The sequence below is a fragment of the Excalfactoria chinensis genome, chromosome 5, assembly GCF_039878825.1.
Source record: "Excalfactoria chinensis isolate bCotChi1 chromosome 5, bCotChi1.hap2, whole genome shotgun sequence".
Taxonomy (NCBI): Eukaryota; Metazoa; Chordata; class Aves; order Galliformes; family Phasianidae; genus Excalfactoria; species Excalfactoria chinensis.
The window spans coordinates 4,417,979-4,433,502 of record NC_092829.1 but is presented as its reverse complement, the minus strand read 5'-3'; the positions used below and the strand labels follow the sequence as shown (position 1 = coordinate 4,433,502).

General features: G+C 47.8%; 1 protein-coding gene across 4 annotated transcripts; it reads right to left on the bottom strand.

Annotated features, from left to right (window-relative positions):
* Positions 1 to 425: 425 nt before the first annotated feature.
* On the bottom strand, positions 426 to 14,661 carry DACT1 (dishevelled binding antagonist of beta catenin 1). Of its 4 annotated transcripts, none has more exons than XM_072337923.1 (4): positions 14,269 to 14,661; positions 12,121 to 12,253; positions 10,463 to 10,525; positions 426 to 8,094 (listed from the first exon to the last, which is right to left on the bottom strand). In XM_072337923.1, the coding sequence occupies exons 1-4, from the start codon at positions 14,593 to 14,595 to the stop codon at positions 6,245 to 6,247; spliced, it is 2,373 nt and encodes a 790-aa protein (XP_072194024.1). In that variant the 5' UTR covers positions 14,596 to 14,661; the 3' UTR covers positions 426 to 6,244. The 4 variants fall into 4 exon arrangements, with proteins under 4 accessions (XP_072194024.1, XP_072194023.1, XP_072194026.1 ...); XM_072337922.1 differs by having other exon boundaries at positions 10,370 to 10,525; positions 14,269 to 14,660; XM_072337925.1 differs by having other exon boundaries at positions 426 to 7,980; positions 14,269 to 14,660.
* Positions 14,662 to 15,524: the final 863 nt, after the last annotated feature.

Genomic DNA, 15,524 nt, shown 5'->3' with positions numbered 1-15,524 from the left:
CACCCCTAGCCGTGAAGTACACAGAGCATGTGCTGAAATGCTTCACTGAGTAAGAATGAGCTTAATCACTTGCTTAAACACTTACTGCATGAGCACTTCAGAGATGAAGATTGATTATATCCTTCTCCTCCCAGTAGCTCAAGCTTGCCCTTCAGAAAAGCCCATGTCTTAAGACACAAGGCTCACAGAGTGCAAGGAGACATGGGGAACATATATCTCAATAGGTTGCAGTCATTCCACCTCCCTGCCCTTGGCCACAGAATAACATTTTTAGGGGGGAGAAAACACTTAATTTGCTTGCAAAGCCATTACATCATGAGGACAGAGTCCAAATCATATACATTTTCCTTCGAGTTTATCATGAAAATCTTAGTTCTCAGGACTGCAACTCCTTTAAAAAGAACAAAAGCCAGATTTTTCAGAGCTTGGCTCATTGAAGCCAAGTTATTAATGCTAATATACTTTATTGATCTTAAAGGAATACAGCATGGAAACAAAGGCCATTAATTGAGAAAGTGGCTCTGTTTACATCAATAAGTCATTCCACACAAAAAGAGCAGATCCAAACTGAGATCCCCACGGGTACAATATATACAGTTTAGGTGTTTACTTCCGCCTAGAATGAGCATGGTTCCCAATATCATTTGGACCAAATTTCTCCACATTTTTGGACCAGCCATCACAGTGCAAGGCAGCCATCACTGGTTCAGGCCCCATGTCCCTGACCGGACAGAAGCACATTTGCTGTGCCCCTGGAGTGAAGTTTCTATGTAGAAGTAACCATAGAAAGAACTAAATTCTCCAAGGACAGCAAAGTCCCAAGGCAAGGTGCAGTAAATGCCCAGTGCTCTGCCACTAGGACAGTTTGTTTGAGTTGGAAGTCATCAACTTTTTCTACAGTTTAGGAGCAACTGTAAAAGGATGTAAAATTGCTGCCCAACATTGAAGCCTACTGTAGGCTTGTATATCAGCCATATCCATAGCTGTGTTTCCATTACAAGGGGAGGATGTTCAATATAATAGAATGATAAAATCATCTTGGTTTGAAACTACCTTCAAGATCACCAAGTTCAACCATCACCCTGACCTACCAAATTCCATCACTAAACCGAATCTCTTAATGCCACATCCACATGTTTCTTAAATACCTGCAGGGATTGTGACTCAACCCCAGGCAGCCCATTCCAATGACTGACCATCATCTACACAAAGAAATTCTTCCTCATACCAATCTCCCCCTGTACAATCTGAGGCCATTTCCTCACATACTGCCACCATTCATCCAAGAGAAGAGACCAACATCCTCCTTGCTTCAGCTTACTTTGAGACAGCTGTAGAGAGTGATGGGGTCTCCCCTCAGGCTCCCCTTCTCCAGACTGAGTAGCCTCAGCCCCTCAGCTGCTCCTCATAACACTCTATTTCTAGTCCCTTCACCACCTTCATTACTCTTCTCTGCACACACTTGAGGAACTCAGTACCCTTCTTTTATACTCTTCAGAACTAAACACGGCATTTGAGGAGCCAGTTCCATGTACAACTGGACAGTCCCTTCCACAGTCCTGCTGTTCCGCACTGCAGATGCAGGTCACGATGACATGACCACTGCTGTCTTATGTTCATCTGTCTGTCAACCAGCACCCCCAAGTCCCTTTCTGCCAGGCAGCTTTTCAGCCACTCTTCCCCAAGCCTATATCACCGCATGAAGATTTTGTGACCCTGGCGTATCACCCACATTTCATCTTGTTGCATGTCACACAGTTGGACTCAGCCTCTCAACCTAGCAACCCAGAGCCCTCTACAGAGCCCTTCTACTCTCAGGCAGACCACCAGTCCTGCTTGAGTTGGTATTCATACAGGACTTCAGCACAAACTACGCATGTTAAAGTGTGGAATTAAATAATTTTGCTATAGGAACGTGAGTGACCAGAAACACATGTCCATTGTTTGAAGAAGTATATATGACACCATCAACCAATTGTGCAAAGCAAACTTCCTTGCACGACAGTGCAAACCTCATTTTCAGCAACAGTTCTGAGCACAAAAGAATGAAGAAGACTGGGGGAAATCTGCTGCATAGACAACTTCCATAAGTTAAACCAAGATCAGTCTTCTCACCTAAAGGCTCTTTAAAAGTTGTAACAGTCTGCAGAGAGGGCATGCAAGCCTGGCCACTCTCTGAAGTCCATTCACCCAACGTCCTTCCCAGCTTTCAAAGTCATTAACTGGGGATGGTAGAGCACATATCCTTCCCTCCTTACTGTAATACCTTGTCTATCTCCTTTGAACTCGCTGACATTACATCCGTGCTGTTACTGCCTGTGGCAGCAAATTCCTCGCTGACCAAAAATAAAAAAGAAAAAGCACTTTCTATTATCCCTTTTAATTGATCTCCCACTTGCTTCAATATGTCTCCCCTCATACCAGCACTATGGGATTTTTAAGTCCCAGAGCAATTGTTTCTTACTGCAGTGATCCATCTATTCTATTTTGCCAGAGAAATAAAACACCATTCCACGCAAGGAGCCTCAACACAATCCCTTTGGAGGCTTAGAGCAAATCAAGGGAAAAGCAGACTTGAAAGATAGATTTGGGCTTTACAAATTGTTTCTATTGGTTTGCAGTCTCTGTGTCCTCTTGGAACTGAGCACAGGAACCATCAGTGTGAGGATTACACTGCAAAGAGCTGAGAATGGTTCACTTTGTCACATCAGCTTAGTTGTATGCATGATTGTTGGTTTCTCCAGAGACGCAGACTAGATGCTCAATGCAGCTATTAAAAATGCCTTTATCACATGCTGCAGGAGACCCAAGCCCAGCGTGGTAAATCATCTGCTGAGCAGCCAACACAGCTAATAAAAACTTCTTGCTCTTTGTGGCAAAAACAATTAAGGTTCCTCAAGGATGGCTTTGCTGGCTGCCACCTGAAGACCTCTGACCTTTCTTAGAGCCAACAAACAGACTGGGGTTAGGGAAGGTGTCTGTCATGGGGAGTCTGTTTTCAGTCCTTATCCAGGATGAACCCCATGCCAGAAGAAAAACTAGAAAACTCGTATGGGTTGGATAGACTCCCTCTGAAACACCTCATCAGGGAATGGCTGGGAGATGTACAGCAACACTGCATAACCTAAATCACAAGGAACCCAGCCAAGGGGGTCTGCTCTTGCTAAATGTTTGCTGTGCTCACCAAGCATAAGGGGTACAAACCCAACCATCCTCACCACAACTATTCCTCCCCTTGAAATAGACCCTGGGGCACTGAAGACAAACCTCACAGCTCCTGACTTCCTAATACTGCCATAAGCACTGGGGATAATTCAAACAGGAATATTATGAAAAAATGCATTGGTAAGGGCTCCAGGCTGCAGAGCTGGAAAGCCAGGTAGCTTAAAGAAGTGTCAGATATTTAACTGGTCTCCAAGATTTGCAGATGTTTTTCAACCTAGCATTGCAAAAACTTACTAACAGAGGTGTGCTTCCTAAATCGGAACCAGAGAAGAGAATGTGCTGCGATATCAAGTACTTTTCCAGCACTGTAAGACCTTTTATTAAAAGAAAAAAAAAAAAAGAAGAGGGGAAGGAGAGAGGGAGAAAAAAATGCTTCTTTGAGGCCTCTTTAAATGATTTGGGATGCTTACCTAAATTATGTAGGAAAATTCCTTCTGCAAACTGAAAGGAGGCAGATGCAATTGAAAGAGATGCCATCAGCACATTTCCCCATCTGGTACTAAGCTATTCCATGAGAGTGCTACAGAATGCACCGGTTGCAGCTGATACAGTCTTAGCGATAGTTAAGCAGTTATCTTCTTATTCTTTTACTCAATTATCAACTATCCAGCAGCTTGCTCTTGGAAACCAGCCTCCTTCAGCTGGTAAGAGACAACGCATTGCAGCACTGCAATTAAGACTTGCCTTTCCAAAGCTGCTGGCCAGGTTGTTTTCCCACCCTTACAGTCGTAGACACAGAGTGCATGTCTGCAGCTCCTCTCTGCTGCACCTTTGAGGAGATTTGCAGGGATTTGCATGTGGTTTTCTTGCTTGAAGAGAGATTATGTGGCATGATTAAGAGATACTCTAGGAAAGAAACCACTAGGTCTGACAAGCTTCTTGACATTCCCTTTGTTTGATGTAACACCCATCAGTTATTAACAGGATGTATTGAGCTGCTCTCAGCTTCAGCAGAACTGTGCTGAGTAACAAACATTTTTCCTCACCCCTCTCTGTAGTGGCAGCCATTGTCCAGCAATTTCTGAAGTAAGTATCCTATATTAATATATAAAATGTATGTATTTATATATAACATTTTATGTTTTCTATTTGTATGCAGGCTGCCCTTCCATGTGTAATGCTACAGGAGGGTTAAGAACAGCTAAGGTGAGTTACAGCTTCTCCTCTATCATGAGAAATGGAAAAGAAAGGACTTTTGAGGCTTTTGTACTGAAAAACCTGTGACCATACTGCATGGCCCCTTACAGAAAGTAACAGAAAGTATGTAATATGAGAGACATCCAACAGGCAGGGATTCACTACACCCTGCAAGTTACGAAGATGAAATCCACCTCTTAGAAAAAACTGCTACCACTGTCTGAGAAGCTGTTCACAGAGACATTTAATTCTTGGTGAATCTCTCCTTCCCACATTTGCTACACAAGGAAACCTGAGAAAGGGTGACAGCAGGAAGGACATAGAGAAACCACAGAAGAACGTATCTGCTCTCCTGATCTTACTATGGACCAAACGGGCTGCACAAACACCCCAGAAATTCCTATCAGGTACACACAAGCCTACACTTTGGCCAGGTGGAGCACCCTGAGCACACAGCTTTGGGCAGTCCATTGACTGATCACTTCATAGGCACATCTGTTGCATTACACAGATCCATTTGGTTACAGCACCCTACCATCTGCCCCTTCAGTTGTACCAACCGAGGTCCTCCAGCTCCCTGAAGCAAGGAGGATTAATATTACATTTCCATCTGCTCCACAACGCAAGCTGCTCATGAGAAACACCTCGAAGAACTGCAGAATCACAGAAGTTGGAAGGACCCTCTGGGATCACCCAGTCCAACACCCTGATGAAGTGGGTTCGCTACAGTAGGTTTCAGAAGTGTCCTCAGGCCCAATCCTGCCCCTAATAAATGCAAGTCACTGGAAGAACAAGAAGAGCCATGGCTATCCAGTTCTCTCAAAGCACAAATCACACACACAGCAACATTTTAAACTTGCTCCATTTCCTGCACGACCGAATTCCAGGGAATGTTAACAGGCCACATTAAAGAGACACTGAGGTGGTGACAACGCCAATACAAAACCATAGATTGAGTCTGTCCCAGTGTAACAAACTCAAAAAATAATATTAAAACAGACTGTTTATTACAGCATATGATGTGTTATATTAATTTACACAATGATATATATATATATAAAAACAGCCATTGATGATGTACAGTAAATCGGACATCAACAGGAATATTAAAACTACTGATAATCATGCACGTGACATGCATATGGTTTGTTTTTTCTTTTCAAAAGCAGTTTTACACGATATACTGAAGTTACTAAGCCTGGGGCAGCTGCTCCAACAGTTTATTCCAAACACCACCACAGTCCACACCGGGACTCCCAGGAAATCAGAGCAGAGTGCGCTCCCGAAAAGGCAACTTAACCTTGGAGATGGATTTAACAGGAGCCCTTTCCACGTGGGAGAAGGTTGGGGGAGGACGGGGCCAGCTTCAAGAAGAGAATCAACAAGAAAAAGAAACAAATACAGGCTGGACTGTCAGGAGGAACAAGTTCAAGATGTGGTACCAGGAGCAGCAGAAAAGGGACAAGCAAAAACATGAAGACCACCCACATGCCCTCCCCCTCTTCTTTCCCTAAAAACGTATGACCTTAAGCTGTTGATACCCTGTATAAGACCCAGAATTGGAAAAATCTAGGCAAGGATGATCCATTCCCAAAAACATGAGCCTTTTTTTTCCAAAGCCTTCTGATACCACACACCGGAGGCTGTTCACCACTGAAATGGCAGTGTTATGGGTTATTTTTTTTAAACAAATGTAATGGTCTTTTATTTCCATTTAAAAGGCACTAGTATCCACCCAAGTTCTGAAGACAAATGACATAATTTACCGTAAGTTTTAAATATTTGTATAAAAAAAAAAAAAGAAAAAAATCTGTGGAAATATGTACACAAAAGCACCTTGCTTCCGAAAGCAGAAACAGATACATTCCACCAAGTCACTTCATTAGACGGTCGTCATGAGCTTCAGGGAGCCTGACCGAAAGCGCAGGATTTTCTTCTTGAGGTTATGGGAGGCTTTGATTTTGACAAAGGCTTTTGCTGCATTTTCATGCAGCTCCGGAGCGGTGACGGTCTGGATGGGGAGCGTCTGGACAAACTGGGACCAAATGAGACCCCCGCTCTCATCAGAGTCGCTGGTGGTGGTGCTCTCCCCGACGAACTCCACCTCACTCAGGCTGGACTCGCTGTCTCCGAAGCAGTTCGTTGTGTAGTTGCTCTGCTCGTCCTCACTCGTGTCCACCACGGTGGAGTGGAACAGAGACTCGCACTCTGCCGAGTACTCCGAGTCACTGGCCACGTAGGCATAAGGGCTGACGTATGGCAGAGGAACTTGAGCGTAGACTCCTACGCCATCCCGCCGGTTCCTCCTTGCCCTCCGCAGGGCCTCCTCGTAGGAGATCTCTGCTGAAGACTTCCACCGGCGGTAGTCAGCCCGCTTGTGTTTTGGTTTGGCCACCACCACCTCCCGGCCGTGTCCGTGCGACCTGACCACAGATTTATGCAGGCCGGCTGGCCGCCCCTGCAGGCCTGACTCTGGCTGCAGGCCGCCGCCACGCTTCCCCCTCGAGGAGGGCTTTTTCAGTTTCTTATTTGTATCCAATTCGTCGGGAAAGCGGCACTTCTTGCCCATTGGCTTGCCTTTCTCCCGCAAGGCCTGAGCACCGTTCTCGAGCCCACTGGCAAGGTGCGGCCTGTGCTTCAGCGCAGAGCTTTTCAATATCTTGACGTTCCTGGTGCCTTTGTGGAGCTTAACGCTTTGCTGCTGAGCTGGGATGTACTGGGCATTCACCAGCAATCCGTCATCGAGGCTCTGAGAGGAAGAGCCCTCGCTTTTGAAGTCCAGTGCAGGCCTCTCCTCCACAGGAGGTGATGACGAGTGAGCCGCCTGCGAGCCGCCCTTCAGCAGGACCTTTTTGGGAGGCTGGCTGACCCTGGTCTCTGGCTGCAGCACCACTGGTTTCCCTGGGCTCTCTTTGGGTGATGCAGTGAAGTGCTGGCTGCCTTCCTTGGGGACATCCCCTGTGGCAGCCACTGCGTGTCGGCTGAGCTCTGGAGGCACCGCCTTGGCACCCCGCGGCTGATGCTTGCTCTGGAGTTCGCTGGGTGGAAAAGCTGCTGGCAAAAGCACCTTTCTGCTCTCCACCTGCTCACCACCCGCTTCCCTCGGCCTCTGCTTGAGTGGGGAGGGAGCCGTGTTGTCTGAAGCAGTTGTCCCACTGGATGGCAAGCTCACTTGCTTTGCACTCTTCAGGTTCATGACGTTGCTGTGTGAAACTACGCCAGCAGCCTGCCTGACACACATGCTGCCATGTCGCAAGATCCCTTTGGTGGGATCGGCGTTGAGACTTGTCCTTGGTTTGTTAGTCCTCACAGAGTGAGTCTTTCTCTGAACCAGGCTTAAGATGTAGCCATCTATCCTCTTGCTGGCGGACGGGCACGAGGCAGGCCAGGAGCCCGGTGGGAGAAAGGCATCGGTTGCTTTTCCTGAGTCTGTTTCAGATCCGGCGCAAACATCGGTAATGTCGCAGCCAAGCCTCTCCTCTTCTCGCTGGGGGTTCTCAGTCACAGGGAGAAGGAACATGGGACTCTGCACAGCTACCGCATGGAGTGGGCTGGGGTACCGGTAGACATCACTCCCGTTTTTAGACACCAGATCACACTGGTACTTTGGGTGGACATCTGCAACGACATCGAGGGAATTTGAGTGCGGTGTGGACAAAGAGCGACAGACAGAGCCCGCGGCCTGGTCCTCACGTTGACTTTCCTTATTATAATCCATCCAGCCTATGAGATCTGAAAGGCATTTACAAGAGTTTAGAGCTTGCCGGCGACAGTTCTGCTGCTTTTCACATGCTGTCCAGGAGCACCGGACTCATCTACTCAAACACTTTCACTACAGCACTACTGTACAAACAGGAGAAACCTCGCACTCAGGGATGCTGCTCAACAGCTATAAAAGGGGCTGAGGGGTTTCTTCCTGACTGCATCTATAGAGGCTTTGTGCCAACATGACTTCTTCACTGAAAAAATAAAACCCACAGCCCTCTTGGGTCCAGGCTGCTGAGAGCTTCCTGTTCCAACATCCAAGCCACTCAGAAACCATGTTTCTGTGTTACACAGTCACTTGCACGGGGCCCACACACTGTGGGCGTCAGCATGCATGAATTTTGTATTTCACCCCGCTAAATGCAAACGGAAGCATGAGAACATAGACAAGAGACCAATGAATTGCTTCCAGCTTACTGACAAATTTCACTCCCATATTTTCCAAGTATATCTTGGGATATAAAAGCAAATCCAGATTGTTAATATGAGCATCATAGCTATTTTATAATTGTCATAATGTCAGTAACAGGCATTCACTTTGAACAATAAAGAATTAAAGAACGGGAAACAGGCTAACATTTCCATGTAAGTACAAGGAGTGCAGGTCAATACAGCCAGTATCCAGGCCTCGGCTCTGCAACGAGAGTCCTTTAAGAGACATCCAGTGCCTTTCAAGATGCATGAGTCAGATTTAATAACTAAGGCACTTATGTCGGATATAAGCAACCTTAGTAGCAAGGCTTCAATCCAAGCACCTAAGATTGTGATTTTATTAAAGTCTAGTTCACTTGGTCTTCTTGGTTAGGGGGACAACCTAAATGATCCTGGCAAATCACTGTCAGTCCTGTTTTCTACCCCTGGGCTAGAAACTTCAGCCAGTGTGCTCAAATTTGAATGCTCAGTGCTTGCTACTTATCTTAGGCTTATTTCAAAAGAGGTCTCACATACTTTGATGAAATTAGCTGATAGCGATGATGTTCCTGTGTGGGCAGGAGAGAAAGAATAGGGAAGTCAGGAACAGGAACTTCCTCCAGATCACCTCCCAGTTTTCCCACATTTCCTAAACTCTATGTCAGAGTCAGGAAATGTTGCCAAAAAAGACTTCTTTGAAACATGCCAGACTGAGAAATTTCATTCCTACAAGTGAGACAGCATGATTAACGAGAGCTTCAGATTTTTGTGTTGCATACAGAAAAAAAAAACAGCAAAGTAATCTGCTGGAAAGCCTCGTGCATATTTTTGTGTTTGGCTGGTGTACCTTTCAACAGGGAACATTAAATTACCTCAAGCTGCTCAAAGGATAACTTAGAGGAGTTGTCAGCATCTCGGAATCTATGCATCCCAGGCTGAATTTTCCCACTTCTGAGTCAGGAGAGCTTGAAGGATTTTATCCTTGATTCACAAAAAATTCACTATAAGTTAACCTTAAAGAGCAGAATGGAAATTGGAAATACTGTGGTTAGGAGCATCCTCCACAACTCAGACAGGACTAAGGCTTCTGAATGAGTATGGCTGCCATGTCAACCAGCAACACTCGATCACAGAAGTCCCTCACAAGCATCCTTCCTGCACGACAGACAAAGGTGGCCTTCCTATTTTACTGTCATCCACGTTAAAGACTGCAACTTCAGCCTAATGTCAAAGAAAATTCAACAGCTCTCTGCCAAAGAGACAAAGTCCTTTTACTCTGTTGGTGATGTCCATTCATCTCTAATGTATAAATGGAGAAAACAGCTCAGCGTGGTCACCTGGGTATTGAGGACCATCAGAACTGAACAAAAGACTGCTGCAAACAGAATGGCTTGCAACCTGCGGCTAGCTCCCTACTCGGTCATTTTCAATAATGACAACGGTACATCTGTATTGCATGGCTTCAGAGGTATCTCTAATTATTGCTATTTAGTAAAAACGCTTTTCTTAAAGAAAACACGAGAAATTAGCCGATTAATGTGTTTCTGTGCACATGTACCACTGCCCTCTGCTGGGTAGAGCAGCTGCCATATTTTCACATGTTATTTCCATGTGTTTAGAGGGGCAGATTCACAAGCAAAGGTGAAGTAGAGGAAAAGAAACGGTCCTTCTTTGCAAAATATATACATGGTAGGCACTGGAATCTTTTCAGAGCACAGCACACCAAATGGAAAGAAGAAGGGTTAATCCAACCCAGATACTCCTGAGGTAGTATTTCCAAAGCCAAAGCCACCTCCTGGAGTATGATGTATTCGACCTGCTTTTACTATACCTGCAGATTTAGGGCGTCCATCTGAGATATTCAGTGTTGCCTCCAAAGGGCTGCAAAAGCAAGTGCTAGAATGGCAACTGGATAAACACTCACTGAAGACAGAGTTAGACGAATTGGAGAGCGATCCAGAAGCTCCATCACTCAGCTCATAAAACCCTACAAAGATAAGAGTTTGCATTTATATTAGTTATGTCTACATAAAGTTACCATTTGTGCCCCTAAAAAGGCAGTGCAGCTGATGCTTATGTTGGCTTACTCCTGCAATTAGTACGGGGATTTCATTCAGTCATCCAAAAAAACAGCACACAACTTAGTAATATCCGTACTGCTACAAAGAATTCCCTTTAATAGTAAAGCACTTAAAAGAACACAACTTTGCTCACCATATGAAATCTTAAACTATTTTTTCTTTTAAGCTTTTACAGGGGTTGAGGTTTTAACCTTAACAGGGGATTACAGATTTAAGCAAGAAGGCTCGAGGCTGCGCTGGCCAGCCCACTCATATAACAGTGCATTCTACCTTCCAACCCAAACTCCCCAGCTATCGCTTGACTTACACATCTTTGCCAAGAGTTGGGCCCAACGCTACCCATTATTTTCATCAAAGTTCCAGACACAGGTTTAATATTTAGGATGACATGAAAGGAGTGAAGGTAGAAAAATGTCCAGGTAAACTGGGGCTACTTAAGAAAAATGCAACACATTATAAACAAGATTTATATCGTACGCTCAGGAAAAAGGAATTCTGGGCACGTCTACAGAATGAGGATGCATCCTGGAAAATGATACTCCTGGAAAGGACTTAGTCAGCATGGAAAAGTAGCTCAATCAAGCTTAATGGTATGGCCAAAAAAAGGCTAATGAGATTGTTGGATGTACAAAGAGACTAATGAATAGCAGGTGGGAAATGACTTCACCAGCCTACATGGCAGTGGTAAGAAAAGACATTAGAACAGTGTGCCTAGTCCTCAAACCTAGCAAGCTTAAAACAAAGCTGAAAAACTGGAATGGAGCCATAAAACTATTTAAGAGCTTGGAAAAATGCCTTGAAACAAACGACTTAATGAACTGACCTGTTTAGCTCATCAAAAAAGCCTGGGAATTAAAATGTATAGCACCTCCAAGAGGAGAAAAGGCTTGGCACTAGAAAGACCTTAGTCTACAGGGAAAAACCATTTGACAAATCAGTATGGGAACGAGTCAAGTTCAAATTTGAACTAAGCAATGGTTTTAACAGTGCAAGCGATTGGTTGGTAGGTCCTCCATTCCTCAGTGCTGTCAAAACAAGCCTAGATCCTCTATGGAAGGTTCCCCACAGTTAAATACCATTTACTGGCTCCAACACAGTCAGAACAGAATGAAATCCAATACAGCAGGGATTCGGTTATTAGATTCACCACTCCATCTGGTTACAAGATCAACTCTGACATCTTTCCTCTGCTGTTGGTGCCTCCTTTTACCATTTTTCCTGCAGCCTCCTTCCTAATATGCAGGAGGACTGGAAGTTTTATGGGTGGCCTTGAGAAAACAAGTCGACCCAAACAATGCAAATCTAATTAAGCCTGAAATGCTTCTCTGAACGTGTTGCCTACTAACAGCAACCTTTCCAGCAGCAGGTGAACCTTCCTAGTCGGCACTAATTATCAGAGCGCGAACGTGCTACAGACATTCGTGGTGGCAAAGCTAAGAACTGCAGGCAGCTTAATTCCGGGTACCATGGGAAGCTCCATCCTGCTGACCATTGGCCTCACCTGAACTTGGACGACTGTCTGTCTCAAGGTGTTCATCTGTCGATTTTTCCACGTCCAGACGGAGGTCACTAATTTGCTTATCTAGCTCTTGCAACTGATTTAATAGGCCAGCATCCCTCCTTCTCAAGCAGTTCTGGAAAACAAGAAGGCAAACATCAGCTCCTTCAGTGGGGCAGGTATGAGGGGGTTCCAAGGACAACCGGCTTCTGCATTCAGGGCTATGTGAATGCCTTGTTCTTTAAAACATAACAATAAAAACAGGAGAAGGTCCTGACATTCTAGATAGGCACTCTGGATAAACACTTAACTGAAGGATCTTGCAGGCACTCCAGCTTCTTCCAGCCAGTCCTACAATAAGGAGCACGCCCCACAATACACTGTGCTGGCAAAGCACTCTGTTGCAAGAACACAGCTGTAACAACAAAGCTGTTCTGTATAATATGGTATAACCAGACCTGCGCATACAAAATGGGTTCCTTCAGTGAAAATACTGCCTTGCCAATGTAACAGGGGACGATCAGCAGCGCAGCGATGCTAGTCAGAGAGTGCATCTGTTCACACAATGGGATGGAACAGCTCTGCCAACAAGTGTCTGTCGTGAGGGAACCGCCTCGTTCTGCTGCAGTGTAAGGCCACGTTCCACCCTATAGGCAGCAGGATTCCCAGAGCTGGGATCACGGCCCTTTTATTAGTTTAGCAGTGCAACAGGGTCATTCTTCCTCTTCTCCCATTATAATTGTACAGAATTGCCGGGAGATGAACTTTAGGGCTATTTATGAAGGTAATTTGATGGCATAAAATAAGCGATAAGAAATGACTTTGCGAGGCACTCATTAACCCACGGTCAACACAATCAGTTCCCCTGTGTGTATTACAGTGTTGCTTATCCATCACCTGTTCTGCTTCATACTCTTTTAATTGCTCTGGCTTTGCAGAAAGCAGGAGGAAGCTTTCTCTTTTTTTCCTAAGCGCATCATTTGATCTGAGCCCAGCGGTGCTCTGATCCGCTCACAGCAAAGAGTTTTGATGCTCTAAACCCATTAAATCAAGGACAACCTTTCCCCGGGGCTGGGCCAATCCTCCGGCAAAGGGAAAGCGAACGTTGCCAGTATTAACGAGGCCATTTGAAGCTGCGCTGGCATTGAACACCATCCTCGGAGAACCAAAGGGGCGAGCCAACCTCTGCCCACCTTTCAGAGCAGAGGGGTTTGGGCGGTGACTCTGCGCCACCTACTGCCACCAGCATCCCCAGCCTGCAGCGTGGCTGGCCCCAGTCCACAATGTCAAGTGAATGAATGGATCGCTACCAAGGATCCCTGGTACTTCAGTACGGCTCTTTGGCATCCCTTACTGAGAGAGAAGCAAGACCGTTCCACTGGCATTATAGAAAGAGGAAAATCATCCTTGAAACGGCACAGTTAATGTGCCAAAGGCAAATGAAGGCAAAAAATTAAAAATAAATTAACAAAAAAAAAAAGGGAGGGGGGGGAGGGGTGGAAATGGGGAATCAAGCAAAGAAATCACGCAGTCCTGCTTCTCCCTCGGTGAAAGCAAATGCTGAGCCGTGCACAAAAGAAGGCCAGGCACAGCTGTATGCTATTTTCATTGAAAAATGATCTGCTGCTTCTTGCCGCCTTCCATCTCTTCCCACACCAGCTACAAAGCGCCTTCCCAACAAAAGCATCCCTTCTTTTAAGGCGCCCGACCCTGGCCGTGCCAGAGCTCCGCTCGTTACCTCCTCTCGGGGTTCCAAACCCAGGAGCTCGCTTCCAACTTCCATTCAAGGCAACGGGAGCGCATCCCTTGCCTTGAATGGAAGTCGGGCCAGGCAGCCGCCAGTCCGGCTCAGGGAACCAAACCGAAGCGAGGAGGGAGAACCTCCGCCAGAGCCGGGGCGGCCGCCGTGCTCCGCCGGGAGCCGCTCGAACGCCGGCGCTCCCGTCCCGTCCCGTGCCGGCGTCCTCCGCGCGTCTGTCGCCGGGGCGCGTCCACGAGGGATGCCGCGGGCAGCGGGCACGGCCGGGACAGGCAGCGGGATAACGGTGCCCGGCACGCACCCCCCGGGGAGCACCGCGACACTCCCCGGTCCGGCTCGGTGCCGCGGGACACGGCGCCGTTCCCCGCCCCAGCCCCCCGTGCCCGGCTCACCAGCTGCCGCCGCAGCAGGAGGATGTTCTCCTCCAGGAACTTCTCCTCCAGGCTGCGCGGCGGCGGCCCCTCGCCCTGCTGCTCCCCGCGGCCGCCCTGAGCTCCCGGGGCTCTCCGCAGCAGGAGGCTCTTCACCAGCAGCTCCTGCCGCTGCCTCAGGTACTCCAGCTCGCCCAGCCCGGCCAGCGTGGCCTCCAGCCGCTCGCGGGTTCGCTGCCTCTCCGCCTCCGCTTCGCCCTTCTCCCTCCAGCGAGCATCGGCTCCCCCCGCCGCCTGCCCCAACCCCGGCCCCGCCGCGGCGGCGACCGCCGCCGGGCTCGGCTTCATCGCGGCTCGGCCGCTCCGCTCCGCCGCCGCTACGGCTCGCGAATGGGCCGCGGAGCGCCCGGCTCCCTCCCCGGCTGCCACCGCCCCGCGCCCGCCCACCGCCGCTCCGCCCTCCTCGGGCTCCCCGGGCTCCACGCCCGCTTCCTCGTCCTCCTCCACCTCCTGCGGCCGCGGCGCTCCGCCTCCCCGCCCGAGCGCCCGCCGAGCTCCGTCGTGCCCGCTGTGCGCCGCTGGAAGGAGATGGAGCCCCCGCGCTCCTCCGAAAGGTTCTCATGTGTTCCCCAGCATCTCCAGTTCTGGATCACGCCCCAGCAGCAGCCCGAGCGTTCGAAACAGGAATCTTCAGCGGGGGCCGTTGCGATGGGACAAGGGGGAATGGTTTCAAACTAAAAGAGAGGAGATTTACATTGGATATAAGGAATAAGTTTTTCACAATAAAGGTGGTGAGATGCTGGCACAGGGTGCCCAGAGAGCTGGTGGTGCCCCATCCCTGCAGACACCCGAGGTCAAGCTGGATGGGCTCTGAGCACCTGATGGAGCTGTGGGTGTCCCTGTGCGCTGCAGCAGAGTGGGAGCAGACATGATTCCGATATCCCACCTGAATGAGTGACGGGGTGAGAAGGTACTGAAGCTGAGAAAGCAAAGGGCAGAACGGCAGCTCTTGTTAGAGTGCTGGCTGCAGCATGGGCACGGGGATCAAAGCAGCGGAGAGGTGTTGCTGCACAGCCCCAAAAGCCATAATGAAGCGTACTTCATAGGGCATGTGAACTAATTGCAGGCTGGGATGTGCAATTAGGCTTGCGCTGGGCTGGCGGTGGAAAGAGGGAGGGGGAAATATGCAGACGGTGAAGATAAAGAAAGGAAAATGTTACGCTGCAAATAGCACAAAAACTGAATTCTGGGCTTGTTCTGAGAGGTAGAGAATGGAA

Excerpts from the sequence above, each read along its gene's own strand:
- DACT1 (XM_072337922.1), bottom strand. The coding sequence starts at position 14,595 with ATGAAGCCGAGCCCGGCGGCGGTCGCCGCCGCGGCGGGGCCGGGGTTG. Across the intron at positions 12,254-14,268 it reads TCCTGCTGCGGCGGCAGCTG|AACTGCTTGAGAAGGAGGGA; the intron begins GTGAGCCGGGCA and ends CTTGTTTTCCAG. Across the intron at positions 10,526-12,120 it reads AGACAGTCGTCCAAGTTCAG|GGTTTTATGAGCTGAGTGAT; the intron begins GTGAGGCCAATG and ends TTATCTTTGTAG.